This window comes from Salvelinus fontinalis, chromosome 17 (assembly GCF_029448725.1).
Source record: "Salvelinus fontinalis isolate EN_2023a chromosome 17, ASM2944872v1, whole genome shotgun sequence".
Classification (NCBI taxonomy): domain Eukaryota; kingdom Metazoa; phylum Chordata; class Actinopteri; order Salmoniformes; family Salmonidae; genus Salvelinus; species Salvelinus fontinalis.
Window position 1 is genome coordinate 27996201 of NC_074681.1, and position 17919 is coordinate 28014119.

Genomic DNA, 17919 nt, shown 5'->3' on the forward strand with positions numbered 1-17919 from the left:
AGCTGTCTCCTTGGTACATACATTCAACACCTAGGCACATATGTTTACTTCTCATATTAATGTACACATCAAATCAGGTTATAGGCCAGTTAACTAGGCCTAAGACCCCTAGAATTAGCAATTGTAGCAATATTAGCAGGCTAGTAAATCAGATTTGTAACATATGGTATCATTTATGGTTCTAGTCTGGGTGGTTTTGAACCGGTTTGGTTTTGGTGCATTTGTTGAGGTTGTAGCAGATGTTTGTGTCAAGCTAGCATACTAGGTGAGGCTTGCAGCAGTGCTAGTGTGAGTGTCAGGTTGCTTTCTAGCAAGATAGCTGACGGTTTTGTCCAACAGAATTGTTTGATATGGCCGTGCCCTTGAAGGTAGTCAATTTCTTGCAGCTGGAAGTCGTAGGGCTGAAGAGATGTTTGGATTGTGGGCCAGAACATTTTGTGTTCTGTTTTTGGCTAAGGTTTTGGTAGCTTTTGTTGGAACTGTTTGCTGAATTAGATTTCACACTTTGGAGTCTGGAGGACTCTGTGGCACGTGTTAGTGCTAGGCTAGTGGCTAACTTTGGTTATGGTTTGTAGCTTTTGTGCATGGTGTGCTGATTTTTGACTGGTTGGTGGGGTTATCTCTGGGGGTTGGAGCGAGTGCATGCGTGGGTTGGTTAGTGTTGAGCTAGTGGCTAACTGTGGCTAGGGTTTGTAGCTTTTGTGCATGGCGTGCTGGTTTGGTTTTTGCCTTTGCCTGTTTTGAGTGGTAATCTCTGGGGCTTTGAAAATGTCTGTTTTGGTTAGTTAGCTGTGAGCTAGTGGCTGTGACTTCTGTCAGTTTATTTATTGGCTCTCTTTAGCATACTGATGTTGACTATGGGGGCGTTTGAGCCAGTAGTGTGTTGTGTAGAGGATTGTCAAGGTTTTCTCAAGCTAATGATCAGTTATGTCAGGTGGCAGAATTGCTGGAGGTTGAAATTGCAGATGGGTCGAACAAGTTAGATGTTGCAGTGCCATTATGGGAGAAGTGGAGTGAGTCCTTGTCTCCTGTTTGGGTGGATAGCAGTCAGGGGCAAGACTTGGAAATGGCAAGGCTAGAACAGGAGATAGTACTGCTGAAACAGCAGATGAATGAAACTGCATAGAGGGGAGAAAGTTTGTTGTCAGACAGTCTTGTCACTAAACCAGTTTCCACCAGTGATCAAAGTGATGAGCTAGTTTCCCCAAGTGATGTAACCCCAGTGAAAAGTTGGGTGTGTCAGGGAGAAATGTCTCTCAAGCAGAGTTTTGACGTATCCCCAGTTTGAAGTTACTCGTTCAGAAAAGTGCTGATGGAAAACCAGATAGGGAAGGGGATGATTTGTGTGGGGACTTGGAGGAAACATTATTTGCCAAAGTAGAGTGATTCCCAGGAAATGGATCTCCCTAGTGAGGAAGGTGATTCTTGTGCATCTCTAGCTGAGACCTTCTGGGCAGAGATATGTGATGGAATGTGCCCTCTGCAGGTTGAGGATGAGGTTGATTCAGGTGTCAATTCAGGGGAGACTTTCTTAGTTGTGTTGAGTGACACTGAGCAACTAAGTTATCTTTGTGGTTTGAGTAATGATTTGGTTCCCCCAAGTGATCTGTTGGATTCAGTGGTTGTCAGTGATTCTTTGGTTCATTTAGCAGACACATTCTTTGCCACAGTAGAGGTTGTGGTTCTTCCGCAGGCTGCCCGTGAGGTTGTTTAGGTGTCAGGTGTTGATTTAGCTGACACATCTCTCGCTAAGCTGTGCGAGAGGAAATTCTTCACTGTCATGTTGTGATGTTCATGGGGATCCACTGGAAGGCCGGGTCTGGGTTTTGCAGGTTGACACGGCTGTGTCTTGTGATGAAGTGAGTTTGGTGGAAAAGCCAGATCCACCAGTGTTGTCACTTCCTGTTGTTAAGGAGCTGTTGACAGTTCCTGCAGCATGTAGGCCTAGTGTAACGGCTTTCTTCCATAGGTGAAGGAGAGGACCAAAGTGCAGCGCGGCTAGTGTTAAACATGTTTAATACAAACACAAGTGAAACACTACAAACAACCTACAAAATAACAAATGTGCAAAACCGATACAGACCTATCTGGTGCAGAACACAAACACAGAGACAGGTAACAAACACCCACAAAATCCCAACACAAAACAAGCCTCCTATATATGAGTCTCAATCAGAGACAACGACTACCATCTGTCTCTGATTGAGAACCCACACTAGGCTGACATAGAAACAGACAAACTAGACACACAACATAGAATTCCCACCCAGCTCACGTCCTGACCAACTAAACACATACAAAACAACAGAAAACAGGTCAGGAACGTGACACCTAGTGAGTCTCCTGTTAACATAAGTTAATATCCATGTTACTCTCAGCTCAATTGGCTAAGGGAATTATTTTGAGTGACAATGCCAGAAAGTCTATGTCCAATGAGCAAAGCATTAGCATGTGGTACACTATCCAGAGGTTTAAGCTCAGTCAGGTCAAGTGTGAATGGGTAACACAGAGAGAACAACCGAACTGGCAGCTATTCTGGAGTCTCTCAGATGTCTGCCTATTAGCTGCCCAAAGGCTTTCATGGCAACCCGCAGGATTATAGGATGGACCTGTTCCACCTGTTTGGTCCAGGACTAGAGCCACAGGTCTGCTCTGATGATCTACCCAGGATTATTCTGTCAACTGTCAATATGAGTTTGTTTTACCCAGCTAGAGAGAGCCATTCCTTTTGTACTTAGGGGAATGTACAGAATGAAGTGAAGGATATTAAATAATGTCTATAGCCAAAGTTAATTGCTTGTATCCAGACAACTGCACAACAATAATCTCTCAGCAGTCCATTTTTGATGACTTATTGCACACTGATACTAGCTACACATTAGCTGATATCAAATTAACCTTCTTACTACCATTTGTAACAAATCATTTTTTTATATATAAGAAAGACAGAATATCTCACCAGTACAGCTGATGTGTGTATTATTGCTGAAATAGAGAGTCCTATCATTACAAGTGGATTGTTTTTTTGAGAACAACTGAAAACTGATACCTTCTTCAGTACTGTAACATAAGGTACAGTGCAGCTGTAGGAGCACACTCTCCTCAACCTCCAGGACAATAACAGAAACATTACACCAACCACCTCAGTTTTCAAGTAGTAGCTGTATTTCAAGCATAATGATATTTTAGAACTATCCATGACAATAACACGAGTTGGAACTTTCTTGTTGTGCTGTGAGTTTCGTTAGGAGAGCAAGGCTGCCTGATGTTTGGTTCTTTGACACAAAAGCAGTGTTTTTATATCAGATTGGTGTGCAGTTCAAAGAGCTCCTATACTGTTATACTGTATGTGAACCCTAAGAAAGTGTTAACCGTCATACCTTGAAGAAAACCCAAGCAAAGCAATCAGGCGATATTCAAATGGGTTGGATGGATGTCAGATGATGCAATGTTTAGAATTGATGTCATTTATTTCTCTTTGAAGGCTCTTTGAAAACCTTAGACAAATCAGTATGGACCTGGTGTGAATGAGAGGTCAAGGGGTGATGCACTGCATGCAAGTCTCTACTATTTAATCTGACTTCAGTATTTATATTATGTCAGCGGGTGTAGACTGAGTAATGACAATGACTTTAAATGGGAACTGGTCTTGAAAGGTGAAAGAGACAATCAGGTGCAAAGAGACAATACTCCTAGACTCTATTTTTCACATTCTTTACTAAAGAAGTCAGCCTCAATGAACTGAAACAAGACGCCAAGTCTGCAGGCGTGATAAGTCATACGTTTTTTCCAGGTGTATTTCTAATGGAAAATGTAACCACCTGAAATCAGTGCAGTCTTGTCATGGAGTCAAGAGACCTAAGCAGCCAAAGAAAATATTCAGAGGCTTTCAAAGACCCATGCGGCCACAGTGTGTGATTTTCACAGCGCTTATTTGTATTTGTTGTGTCTTTGTTGCAGCCCACACGATTCACATGCATGCATCTTTGGTTGGAATAACATTACATTATCCAGGCACTTGTCTATGTAAAACGTGCCGTTATGAATATAACTACAGTTCACTGAAGGAGGGAATGAGGTATAACATACTATGTGGAGTCAACAACCGATCCTATTCACCTGTAGCAAACTGAAATCACACCCCGGAAGCCCCGCCTTCCTGGCTATAATACCGGGGCTTGCACACATCTTCTCAATTCAGTACCACTCTTCAGCGAGCCCTGACAGAGCAGGACCAAAATATGTTAAAACTCATTCCCTCCGTCAGGGAACAGTAGTTAAATTCATAACTGTACATTCCCTTTCAGTCAGTCACTCTGTATAAATTCCTATGGGGACATACAATCACGCCCCAAGCCGGCTCAGAGGGTACCAAACTAGGAGGCGATCAGCAGCCCAAACGCACACAGGTTCCACCGTCTTCAAAAAGGGGTTACAGAAGCCCAAGAAGCCTGAAATGTGAAAGCCCCATATAGGGAACCAGAACTGCTACAACTTGGCTATTCGCACTTACACACTGCCACTGCATCCCAAGTCCATAGACCCCACGGTTGAAAGAACAATACTTACCTTGCGAGCCTGAAATATCAGAACTTGTACAAAGGAACCGCAAGTCCAAAACAACAGAGCACGTGCCGTGACTTGGAAAAGCGCACACATGCTCTGCATGGCATCGACCATAGACGATGAGCCACGGCAGCCCAAGGCTCAAGCCCACAGGGATCTTTGGTGACCCTGATAAAATGCATACGCTGCTGCCCATCAAGGCAGCCCAAGGCTCAAACCCACAGGGAAACTGTGGTAACCCGGACAAAACACATTGACCATGGCTGTCCAAGTCCATAGACCTTACGAGTTCCAAAAAGGCTCACACAGAGACCCAAGGAGTCTGGAATGTCAGAACTCACGCAAGCAGGGCACCTGCTGTGATATGATAATGCTTATTCGTGCGCCGCCTCAACGTATTACGGCAGCCCAAAGATCAAACCCACATGGAAAGTGTGGTAACCCAGAAAAATGCGCAATCTGCATGCTGACGGACACCAAGGAAGCCCAAGGCTCAATCCCACAGGGGCACTGCGGTGACCCGTGTGGCTCAGTTGGTAGATCATGGTGCTTGCAACGCTAGGGCTGTGGGTTTGATTCCCATGGGGGACCAGTATGAAAACGTATGCACTCACTACTGTGAGTTGCTCTGGATAAGTGTGCACGCTGTCGAACACCCGGACCCAGTCATAAGAACACTATGAGCCACACTGGGAGCAGTTACATCTAAGTGATTAAACCTCACAAAGGTCTGTAGGGAACCCAATCTCACTGCAGCACAGATATCACAAATCTTCATGCCTCTGAACAATTCCCAAGAAGCCGTCACATCCCTAGTGGAGTGAGCACGTCGTACACTGCTAGGTGTCCTTTGCTGTCATATACCAGGGAGATACATTCCAAAGAGAAAGATGCTGCTTAGAAAGCACCCTACCCTGAGCTGGATTAGCTAAACAGACTAAAAGCTGGTACCAAACACAGATGTACTTGGTCCTACCATATGTGTGTAAACCGCACGCTGGACACAAGCCATGTAACCTCTGTTGTTCACTGGAATCAAACAGATGTGGTGAGAAAGTGAACAGCTCCAAAGTCAGGGACCTTTAAGACATAGGCATAATCTTTGGGGAAAAGCTTCATTAGGATGGAACATCAATGTGGAGTTGCCAGGAGCCAACTCCAAACAAGAAAAGTGCACTGTGTGGAGATCCCCCATGCGCTTGGCTGATGCAAAGGCCATGAGCAGTGTAGTTTTGTAGAAAAGGACCTTCAGGTCCACAGACTCCGATGGTTCAAACGGAGGCTCACACAGAGCGTCCAGGACCAAAGGCAGGTCCCAGGTCGGTGACATAGGCTTATTCACTAGTCTTATCTGACCCACGCCTTTCAGGAACTGCACCACCAGAGGATGAGACCAGAGTAGAACTGTCAATCCCTACATGACACGCCAAGATGGCTGGCACATAAACTGTCAATGTGGAAAAAGAAAGGCCCTGCTCAAAAAGCTCTTGCAAGAACATCAAAATGTCCACCAAAGAGCTCTGAAAAGGAGAAACTCCTTTAACCTGACACCAACCCTCAAACGTGTGCCACTTATTATAGACCCGCATACCCCGGGATTATAGACAGGAAGGCGGGGCTTTCCGAGGGCGGGCTCAGCACTCATTGGTCCGTTGGGCGTGATTTCAGTTTGCTTCAGGTAAATAGGATTGGTCGTTGACTCTCCATAGTATGTTATAGAGTACCACAGTATGAGTCATAATACCCATGAAAACTAGCAATCAAACAAGGAAATGGTTCCAATCATTTTTCCACCATTCATTTTTTCCATAGGGGATTTTAGAAATATTTACCCTGGTGTGACGTTTTGATAACCGTGTAAATCTTTCTTGGAAAAGGTGACTTTTATCAATATATTTGACTTTATTTACCCCCCCAAAAATGAAATGCTAATTAGCTGTTAATGTAGCTATCATAAAGAAATACAAATGCCATGATGATCTGGACGACACTGCCAAATCGAGACAAAGGTAAGAATCTCTGGATTAACTATCTAATGTTAAATTTAGTCATGAATAATTTGGCTAAATTTCTTTAAATGGACAATTCTGTGAACTGTTGTGCAAATTTGAAATTGACACAATACCTGTTAGCAAAAGCATCAGCTAGAGATGACTTGCAGGAGCTTGCAGGGATTTGTAGTCTTGCATGATGTTTACTTTGACGCTAATTAGCATTTTCAAGTCTGAGAGTAAATAGAGCTAAATATATTGATAAGTCACCTTGTCTGAGGAGATTTACATGGTTATCAAAACGTCATGCCAGGGTAAGCCTACATGAAACACACACCTTATTTTAAGTGTTCCTAAAATTTCATTTGAGAAAAATGAATGGTGGAAAAACAATTGGAACTATTTCCCTGTGTGCCACTAGGTTTTATGGGTATTATGACACCTCCACTTGTGGGGCTCTATATCCCGAGTGATTGACTGAAAGAGAACCACATGTACAACCTCCAATGTAAATAAATCAGTCCATGATGTGAATATGCAGGTGGGCAGATACTGTTGGATTCAGAATTTTACTTGATAATGAGATATATTTTCAGTTGGTAGTGGCATCACACAAGAAGCAGTATCAAACGTGATTCCCTGTGCTGTAAACATTTAGGTGGCTGAAGTTTCAAAAGTGAGATGGAGAGTCTAGGTAACCTAATTGTGTTCAAGCAGGGACTCTAGTAAGTGACACAATATTTATTTGGCTCAACTAAATTCTGACTGCAGCAGTAGAATATGAAAGCTGGAGAACAGATAGGAGAGCAAATAATTGCTTTTCCCAGGTATTTACGCCATTGTTAGTGAGTAGGAGAGCGAGAAGGGCTGAAACGGGTCCTCCTGGGCTGTCCTTTTGACCCCAGCCAGATGCAGACACACAGAGAGACGGTTTTGTGTCCCCAGACAAGGGTTCCTCCATAGCCGGCAAGGGCAATTACATCCTAGGACAAAGGGCCCAAGAGGGGGATGAGTGACTGAGAACAGGACCCTGGCTGGGTCAGGGGCCATCAGGAGCCAGTGAGCCAGTGAAAGCAGCAGACTGTTAAACTCTGTGGAAAGAGATGGACATCACTGCAAAATCACAGTGTGCGAAAAGACAGTGATGGCCAGTTCAGGTACAGTAGACTCAGGTATCATTATAGTGCCATACACCTCCACTCAACCTCCCCATCCCGAACCTCCGCCCCATCCCCACCTCATATCAGCCCAGAGCAAACATTTCTACACCTTATCCTGCTCTGTCTCAGTCTAGTAGTGTTTCTGTTTCTCCTCACCCCCAGTGGTGATCGTTATAATGATAAACTGCTGCTGGAAGGTGTTAATTAGCTGTCATCCTGATCTTAAGTGTGAATTAGCGGTGAATGCTACCAAACCACTTTACACACGCTGGTAACTAGATACTTAAGTGCACAGGAGTTAAACCATGGAGAGGAAACAATTTATACTTTAAACTAAACATACAGCAGCAGTACATAGACATAGATATTTATCAAAAATACAGGTTCCCCTTTAAAACATGTGATAAAGAGACCAGAGAAATGTAATGTTGTTTTTATAGCACCTGAAAGTTTCTAACTGCATATGGGGTTTGGTGAACTTAACAAAAATATTTAATGTAGATGTTCACAAAGCCAGCCGGTTCAAACAGTCCATACAACAGACTAGTTAATGTAGCATGTGCTGCTCTCAGGAAGAGCAGAATTACTGATTACCAAGCCAGTCAGCCAACCAGCCACAACCCAGCCAGTGTTATTGCTTTCTTTTCCCATGATTATCCCAAGACTGTATTTGTTCCTACTCCCTCTCTAGTTGAACAATGGCATCACCTCCTTTGATATATTAGAAAAGGTAAAGCTTCTGTGTTGCTTTTTTATGTCATGCAAGGCAGCATAATTATATTAGATAGCAGTGGGTTTCCCCTCTGCTACTGGGATGGAGGATAATTACTAGTGACTGGAGTCACTAGATTAGATTGTTATTCATTTGTCGAAGTGCCTGAGTGAAACTACAGCCGGACAGGAAGGTAAACAGAACAGTGGGAAAAGAGGGGGAAGAAGAAGAAATAAAGACTACAGTATGTCCCAACCACTTCTGGGTTATTATTATCATGCATCAAAAAGAGAGAAGAAGGATGTTGGATGGTCTAATGACCGACACAACACACCCTGATAAAAGGACCAACAACATTTAAAATATGTTCAAACAAAAACAAAACAATCAGTGAAAATATCTAATTGTGTGCTTTGTCCTGAGACTGTCGTGGTATGGGGTATCTAGGCAGGCTTCTCTGCTTTGTCCACACACCACACACACACACTACAGTAAAATCTTCATTTCAGCCACTTTGCTACAGCAGGAAAATAATCCTACAGCAACAGGAAATGTGAATTATTATGTGGATTATAATTCATGGACATATCATGTAGGGTTTGATATATTATTCGTTAGGGCAAATCACATTTTAAAGTGGAAATTACAAACTTTAGAATACTTTTTTAACCTGAAATGCACTACAAGTTTGCATGTCCTGCTATGCAGGAAAAGTTGTGCAACAACAGGATGATCAAATTAAGATACAGCATCTGAAGTAACCTGTGTCTGTTCCTTTCATTCTAGCAGACAGGTCGGCTGGCTCCTGGCTGGGACATTTAACCAGTCATGTGGTGATTGAGGTCTCGTCTCCAGCCTCTTTGTTATTGTCCAGTCTCCTACAGGAGATAGAGAGGAGAGAAGCCTTCTAGGCTTGTTCATACAGATAACATGGTCAGCAGGCTAAGGGAAGATTGAACGGGAAAGGGGGTAGTGATGGTGGGCACAAATATTTACTTGTCACACTAATGAGGCTGAGTGATATGGCTGCCATGGATTGAAGTAACGTCAACTACTGCTGTCCGGGTATCAACCTCCATACTACTTTTGACATAGTGTGATAATGTTAAATGATCATTTTGAACAGACATGATCCATCTGTCTTAGCTTGTGATGACGGAAAATCATGCGGTAGAGACAGAGAGCCAATTACAGGGCAGAATGATGAGTGACTCAAATAAAAGGTAGTCATCATCAATCGGAGTAGTGTGACTAAACTACAAAATATATTGGATAAAGCCACGATGTGTTATCTTGACAGAAAGAAGACTTTCATATAGAACCATTAGTAGAAACATTTCATCCATGCACAAAAGGCCATGATTAGGTGCTAAGGGGTGCTTACAATTGTCCAAATCTGGACAAAATAAATGCATTACTGTATATACAATGCCAATTGACACAGTCCTCTTTTATTGTGATGTGAATGCTGCATAGTCTGCAAAAAAATAATTGTATCTTTAGACATAACATATGTTTACACAAATGGGTTTATCGTGCACTTATAGCACATAGATGCATGACAATGTCATGGAAGAGGACCACTGCTGTGGTGGGAACAAATCATACTTTTACACCACCTCTGCTATGTTTTCTTTCACTGATACCAATGGTTGCTGCAGCAACACAGGTTAGATTTGCAAGCTAAAATTTGAATCACAATAATAAGCAATTGTGAGGTACATAGTTTAGGCATAAGTTATGAGAAAATTACAGTTCTGAGAGAACAATAATATTTTTGGATTGAGCTGCTTGCAAGATAATTCATCAAGATAAGTTATGTCCCATCATAGATTTCCTTGTAAGTAAAATCAAATGGATCCAGGAAGTGGGCCATGGCACTGTCTGCCAATGTGCAATCTTCTAAATTGTGTTTAGAAAACAAGAGGAGCCTTCCTCTCTTTGAACACAGAGAAATACAAAAGGAGAAATGTGACCCTTTACCAGCCATTCTTATCTTTCTCTCTATTTGTCCTAAATGTCTTATTGTATTTGATTATACAAGATAGGAAATAGCTTTCTCCTTTTGTGCCTTTCTATTGCCTCTTATTTCTATGTCCTTTATTCTCTTTCTTGAAATGTAGCAGGTCTATAGCTACCTATACGTTATGAGTTTAATGATAAGTTGTTTATGGCCGTTTTAACTTTTACTTAAACTTTTCAATGGTGCTTTCGTTTCTGTTGACATTGAGCCAAAATTCCAAAACGAAATATCTACTTTATATCGGTGGACATGACTTTGACTTGTTGAGTGTGTAGGACACAAAACATGTGTGTGTGTAGTACACGCAGTCACAGAAGAGTGAAAGTGGAGTGGAGGAAAAGTGTCCAGTTTTTCCTCAGGAAACTAACTCCATTTCCACTTGGCTCTCGACACAACTGTTACTCCGGAATCTGATTTGCGTAGGACGTTTAAAAATAACGGAGTATAAAGGCATGGAGATTCTCTTGCAGGGCAGTCTACTCGGCACATGAGCTCTTGATAGTCTAGGAGTCTCTGGTTTAATTCTGAATAAATGAGGATTTACATATTTCTTACTCACTTTACGCTCAATTAGAAACAACTATTGTAGTTTATTAAAAAAATAGGCTTTACAATACAGCATGATAGTGCATGAAGCAGAATTTTGGCTGCCCAACACAATGTTTCAAATATGTTTTTGCAGCTTGTCATGTTGAGCATCAGATGATATTTGTTTGTTTATTCTTTAAATTGTATATTTCCAGCTCCACAAAAAAATATGATTCTATGACCTAACATATTTGAACAATTTATCTTTGTATTCAGGATGACAAGCCCAGCAGCAGATGCTCTATGCGCCAAGTACCTTGATTTGGATAATAATCAAGCCAACGAATGGGTTTGTTGATGTAAAGATCATTAACGAACATGTAACTGCTTTGTTTACGGTGAAGATTAACACGTTGTTTCGATGGCCCTGAGAATGGCGCAATGTCACACATTCTATTTGTTTGAATGTTAAACAACTAGGGAATCACGTTGAGACAAATTCATGATATTGCGACTGAGATTATGCATATCTATAGAATGTCAAATCGAAAATATGGTATGTTAGAGAGAGGTGAAACGCAACTAGAAGTAGCTGGATATTTTACTTGCAAAATGATGCGATCATCGGGTTCATTCATGAGTTAGGCCTAGGATTGCTACTTTTTTACACTTGAAAATATTTATTTTTGACTGGGCTAATTCAGAAGGCCATACCGTCATTACTATTTATTGAAGCGTATAAACCATTATCCATTTTTTCAGATCAATTATATCAGAAATGATCATATTATTGAACTAATTGCACAGCGAGTTTTCACGGGGTGTGTCGCCCGCCCCCTTCAGTTATATTCCCTGATGGAATCTGAAGTCCTTGTTTTTGAGTGGGAAAGCACAGAGGACAATGATTCAAATAACTATGAATAAATATACATGTAGAACACATCTCCTTAATATATATATCTATCATTATAGAAGAATAATATGAATACATGGTTATTATTATTGATTAATAATTTGATTGAAATCAGAGTTATAGACTTGCAATGAATGTAATTGCACAACTATAGACTTCACAAATGATGATAACAAATTCAACTTGGCTTTTAAAAAATCCAAAATCAGCTTTCTCTGCAAGTAAAACTTACTGACATGTGAGCTGTTATATGCCCCATACAACCTTTTGATTATTTAATTAAGGCAAACATGCTATGGCTTTTGTAAATACGATTTAGATATTTTGTAAGATTTTAAAATAAATGCATTTCTCATACATATGCATGATGGCATGTAAAATCTTAGTAAAGCCTACCTCAACACCTCACCCTATTGGTCAACAGGTGAAACGACTTCTGACACGCCCACAAAGTCTGTCCAGGACGGGGCTATAACTGGCGGGCACTAACTACAGTCATCAGGGGTTATATAGTTTAGTTAGACTTGGATTGCTACATAGCGTTAGATGTTTTGGGGTAAATATTTCAGCTTCGTTTGCCTTACTGAATTTGGACAGGTGTAAAAGGTTAAGTAAAATAACATTTTATAATGGCTCTCGCTGATGCAATACTGCCGTCGATTACTACGTTTTCCAGCAGTAAGACGATGGAGGAAAGACAGTCTGCAATTGTCCACGTAAGTGTACTTTTTTTCCCGATGTAACTTCTTCAACAGAAACTAGCTGAAAATACAAAGTTGATAACATAGTTTGCAATTGTAATTATAATGCTTGCTTTTCTTTTGTTTATTTAGCCATTGTATTTGCTCGAGAGAAATATACCCACTGGGCAAAAACTGGTTGAATCAACGTTGTTTTCACGTAATTTCAACCCAAAAAATGCAATGTGATGACTTTGAATCAGCGTGGAAAACTGATTGGATTTGAAAAAAGTTATCAACCTAAGGGAATTTCGTAATTGTCCCCAACTTTTAATCTAAATCCAACTACATGGTGACATTTTTGATTGATTTTAGTTGATTTCATGTTAGTTGACTCAAACAAAGGTAAATCAAACTGACGTCTGTGCCCAGTGGGTATAGCCTATAATAGGCCACACAAAGAAAAACCCGCAACTGTTTTGGAAAGAGGTTCTCGACTGAAACAATATTTAAATGACAATATCGTTGTATTTGCATTATAGGACTGGAAAGTGGATGGTTGCAATACCAGCACAACAGGTGATGACCTGAGATCCCAGATTGAAGTGGAGCTCAGTATCGTTGAATCACCTGCAGTGACCAGAGATGAAGATGACCTGGGGAAATTCTTGGATTTAGAGTTCATTTTATCCAACACCATTGGATCTGAAAGTGGAACCAATAACAACTCATCTCAACAGCCGTGCTCATACTCACTGCCTGAGTCGCCGGAAAGCTGCAGCACAGGCCATGACAGCGACGGTTCTCAGCTCACACCCAATGCTTACGGCAGCTATAGCTTCAACACAAGTCCTGGTCACAGTCTGGTAGCCGAGCTGCTAACCCCAGAGATGAATTATCACAGCGACACACTGCTAGACTACAGGCTGAAGCAGCCTGCCACGGACAGGCGGGAGTACACTGAACTGCGTGCCTTGAATATAGCTACTGCCACTCCAGTCCACTTACAAGTGACCAACTCTCATCCCATGGGATACAAAATAAAGACAGAAAACACTGAGCAGTCGTGCATGATGGCAGGTGACTTCATAGGACACATGTATGATGAGAAACACATGCGTTCACTGCACACAGAGTTCGCACACCATCAACTTGCTATTCAGGGGTTTGCACCTCATGGCATGCAACAGAGTGTGTCCCGAGATGGGATGGGGAGCAAAGACTGTCACTTGGCAGAGATGAACTCTCATCAGCATACTAACATGGCACACCCGCAACAGTATGAGCCATATCCACCGCAGTACACGCATCACCAAGGTGCGCTACAGTATCATGGACAGTACAGGATGTTCAGGGAGCCCATGCGGGTGCACCACCCGTCCATGCCGGGGGTGATATTGACCCCACCATCATCGCCACTTTTGGAGTTCTACGCGCCAGAAGATAGCAAACCCAAACGGGGCCGTCGGTCTTGGGCGAGAAAGCGCACAGCGACTCACAGCTGTGAATTCCCTGGATGTGGGAAGACCTACACCAAGAGTTCCCATCTAAAGGCTCACATGCGAACACACACAGGTAATTACACATTTTAATTTACTATATAACCTATATGTTCTTCTGTATTGTTGGAATCTATCTGGAATTTCCCACCCCCCAAAAATGACAGACACTAGCCTATTATACACGAAAATCTAGCTGTATTGTCCTTGTAATCCACAGGTGAGAAACCGTACCATTGCAATTGGGAAGGCTGTGGTTGGAAATTTGCGAGGTCTGACGAGCTGACTCGTCACTATCGAAAGCACACCGGTCAGAGGCCTTTCCAGTGCCACCTGTGTGAGAGGGCCTTCTCACGCTCAGATCACCTCGCACTGCACATGAAGAGGCACATGTAAACAGAGACAGTTGGATCTGACTTTGAACGTTCTATTTTTGTACCATGTCGATAGATTGGACATGACATGTAAATGCTTGTACATACTATCATTCTCTTTTAAATGATGGTAGTACAATATTTAAGGAAAAGGTGAGCCTTTCTTGCTCACTCTTGCATTTAAATTATTGAGTGTTGGTGACTGCTGATGGTTGCTATTTTGGCTTTTGAAATAAAACACTGAATAAGAGCTGGCTGTAGCGTACCCAATATTTTTTGTACATATGCCTACATGTAAAGGGACATTTGTTTTCTATCACTTAGGCCTACTGCATAACTTTGATACGTTGTTGCTGTTTACAAGAACCACCAGACTTTCCATGGTTTTCTATAGTTTATACAATAAAATTATGTGCATTTCAAAACAAATGTTTTTCTATTTAATTGTTTGAATGCTTAGGCTTATTATGGTTCTCAAAGTGCTCTTAATTAAATCAGGTACTTAACACTGCCTTTCAATGTTTCATACATTTTGAATACAAAATGATGCTAAAGTTGTAAGGAAATATTCTCCCAAAACTCTACTAGAAATACTTGAAGCTCTGGGAAAATATTATCCACTCTGTAAGTGCAATATAGTTTTGTAAAATCATAAAGACAAAAGTGTTACAAGAGCTCTGTGTTTTATGAAAATAAAATAAATGGAAATTAATAATTGTTAAATTTTTTATTTGACATGAATAGTGTTAAGATTACAGTGTCCAACAAAGGTCTGGCCAAGAAATCGAAACACTCAAAGGGCATACATTTTTATAACACTGGGTCTAGGATGAGTTCTGACGTCCCCTTTGTAATAGTGACAGGCACCACTTTCATTGACGCTTCCTAAGACAAGCCTAAGGACATACTACTGAACATGGCCTATAGTATACTGTCGATCTAAAACTATATATTATTTACACACCTTCACAGACAACTAGTAGGCATTTTATGACGCCCCTATAAAGTACGCTGCATTTGACGTTTTAACTAGTCTACGCAGCACAAGTTCTGAGCACAGTGATTTTAAGAACTATAGGTTGGATACTTCACTACTTCTCACCCACCAATGTAATTTAATTATTTCAAAGCCAAACTGAAGAGATGTCATAGCAATAGTTAGGCATATATTTACAGTAATACACTAATAAGGTGGATATTGGGTATCACTATCATGGTTGGCTGTACAGATGGCAATTGTCGCCCTCCGACTTGCATTTATTCGGCACTTAGAATTGACAACATACTTCACTTTTATCATCTACCTCATGAGGGCAGTCTTGTACCATTGCACTGATGTAACCAAGCTGTAACATCAGAATTCACTCGAGGCAAGAATATTACTCCTTCCTTGGTTTTTGTATTCAAGAAAAGTATTATCTTTGTTCACCTTAATCTCCAAAATTACATGAACTAATACACTAATCTAAACACAAACACATTTCCTGACAAAGCAGTCCTTACCAAAACTGTTGATCCACATTGTAATAATATTGCAAGTATAATGTGGTCTCATTTTTCATTTTACTTCCCATGACCTCCACATATGAATGGGCTAAAGTTCAAAAGTGTTTCTGGTCCATATGTGGAACTAGAATTGTATGTTGTAGGTATTCTAAACTCTGATCCCAAACAAGGTGGCGTGTGTCTTAAGTCAATTGGGACTTCTGTGTCAACTTAACATTTCCTCCGCCCCTTGCCTGCTATGTGGCCTACATTGAGCTGAATAATACAACCCTGTCTGAAGTATGGGTGGTTCAACCTGGATTTTACTTAGCATAGTGTGGGGAATACAATGTTTACTTTAGCTGTGTCCCTTCCCTTCTAACAGATAGGCATCCTAAGTAACTGGGTTGCTTGTCTATTATTCTTATAGTTGCAGGGAATGAGGATGTGTATAATAATTTAACGTCCCCCAAATATAGGCCTAACTATATCTTATCCTTTTGGGCAGTTGACTGTACCATTCAATAACTGTGTCAAAAAGTTGAGGTAGACATATGGTCATAAGTGTTAAAACACATTACTTCTCATTTTACAGTAATAACATATCTTCTAGAAGCCAAGTATTGACACAGTCAAAGCGATGGCAGATTTTAACTCATGAATATACAGTGGCTTCGGAAAATATTCAGACCCCTTGACTTTTTCCACATTTTGTTACAGCAAGGGGGGGCAAAGTACTGCTCGCTGGGCACTTCAATCCGGCCCGCGAGATACCAATTTCGTGGTATCCAATTGGTAGTTACAGTCTTGTCCCATCGCTGCAACTCCCGTACTCGGGAGAGGCGAAGGTCGAGAGCAACCCATCAAAGCCACACTGCTTCTTGATACAATGCCCGGTTAACCCAGAAGCCAGCCGCACCAATGTGTAGGAGGAAACACTGTACACCTGGTGACTGTGTCAGCATGCATATGCCTGGCTTGCTACAGGAGTCACTAGAGTGCGATGGGACAAAGGAATCTCGGCCTGCCAAACCCTCTCCTAACCCGGATGACGCTGGGCCAATTGTGCGCCGCCTCATGGGTTTCCCAGTCATGGCCATCTGTTACACAGCCTAGGATCGAACCCGGGGCAAAAACATGCGGGACGAACCCGGGACTGAAACATGCGGCCCTCCGTTGAATTTCAAAATCGCGATGTGGCCCTCGAGCCAAAATGGTTGCCCACCCCTGCGTTACAGCCTTATTCTAAAATCAATTAAATGTTTTCCTCATCAATCTACACACTATACCCCATAATGACAAAGAATAACAGGTTCAGACATTTTTGATAATTTATAAAAAAAATTAAAATGAAAATATCCCATTTACATATTTAAATATTCAGACCCTTTACTCAGTACTTTGTTGAAGCACCATTGGCAGCGATTACAGCCTTGAGTCTTCTTAGGTATGACCCTACAAGCTTGGCACACCTGTATTCGGGGAGTTTCTCACATTCTTTTCTGCAGATCATTTTAAGCTATGTCAGATTGGATGGGGATCGTTGCTGCACAGCTATTTTCAGGTCTCTCCAGAGATGTTAGATCGGGTTCAAGTCCAGGCTCTGGGTCACTCAAAGACATTCAGAGACTTGTCCCGAAGCCACTCCTGCTTTGTCTTGGCTGTGTGCTTAGGGTCATTGTCCTGTTGGAAGGTGAACCTTCACCCCAGTCTGAGGTCCTGAGCGCTCTGGAACAGGTCTTCATCAAGGATCACTCTGTACTCTGCTCTGTTCATCTTTGCCTCAATCCTGACTAGTCTCCCAGTCCCTGCCGCTGAAAAACATCCCCACAGCATGATACTGCCACCACCATGCTTCACCGTAGGGATGGTCAATACTTTGTTGAAGGACCTTGACAGCCTCAAGTCATCTTGGGTATGACGCTACAAGCTTGGCACATCTGTATAGCAGGTTTTCATCAAGAATCTCTCTGTACTTTGCTCCATTC

At 41.7% G+C, this 17919-nt stretch overlaps 1 protein-coding gene across 1 annotated transcript; it reads left to right on the plus strand.

Annotated features, from left to right (window-relative positions):
• The first annotated feature begins 12354 nt into the window (after positions 1–12354).
• On the plus strand, positions 12355–15147 carry LOC129814105 (Krueppel-like factor 4). The gene is made up of 3 exons (XM_055866909.1): positions 12355–12609; positions 13116–14148; positions 14293–15147. Exons 1-3 carry the CDS (start codon positions 12523–12525, stop codon positions 14466–14468), a joined length of 1296 nt encoding a protein of 431 aa, XP_055722884.1. The 5' UTR covers positions 12355–12522; the 3' UTR covers positions 14469–15147.
• Positions 15148–17919: the final 2772 nt, after the last annotated feature.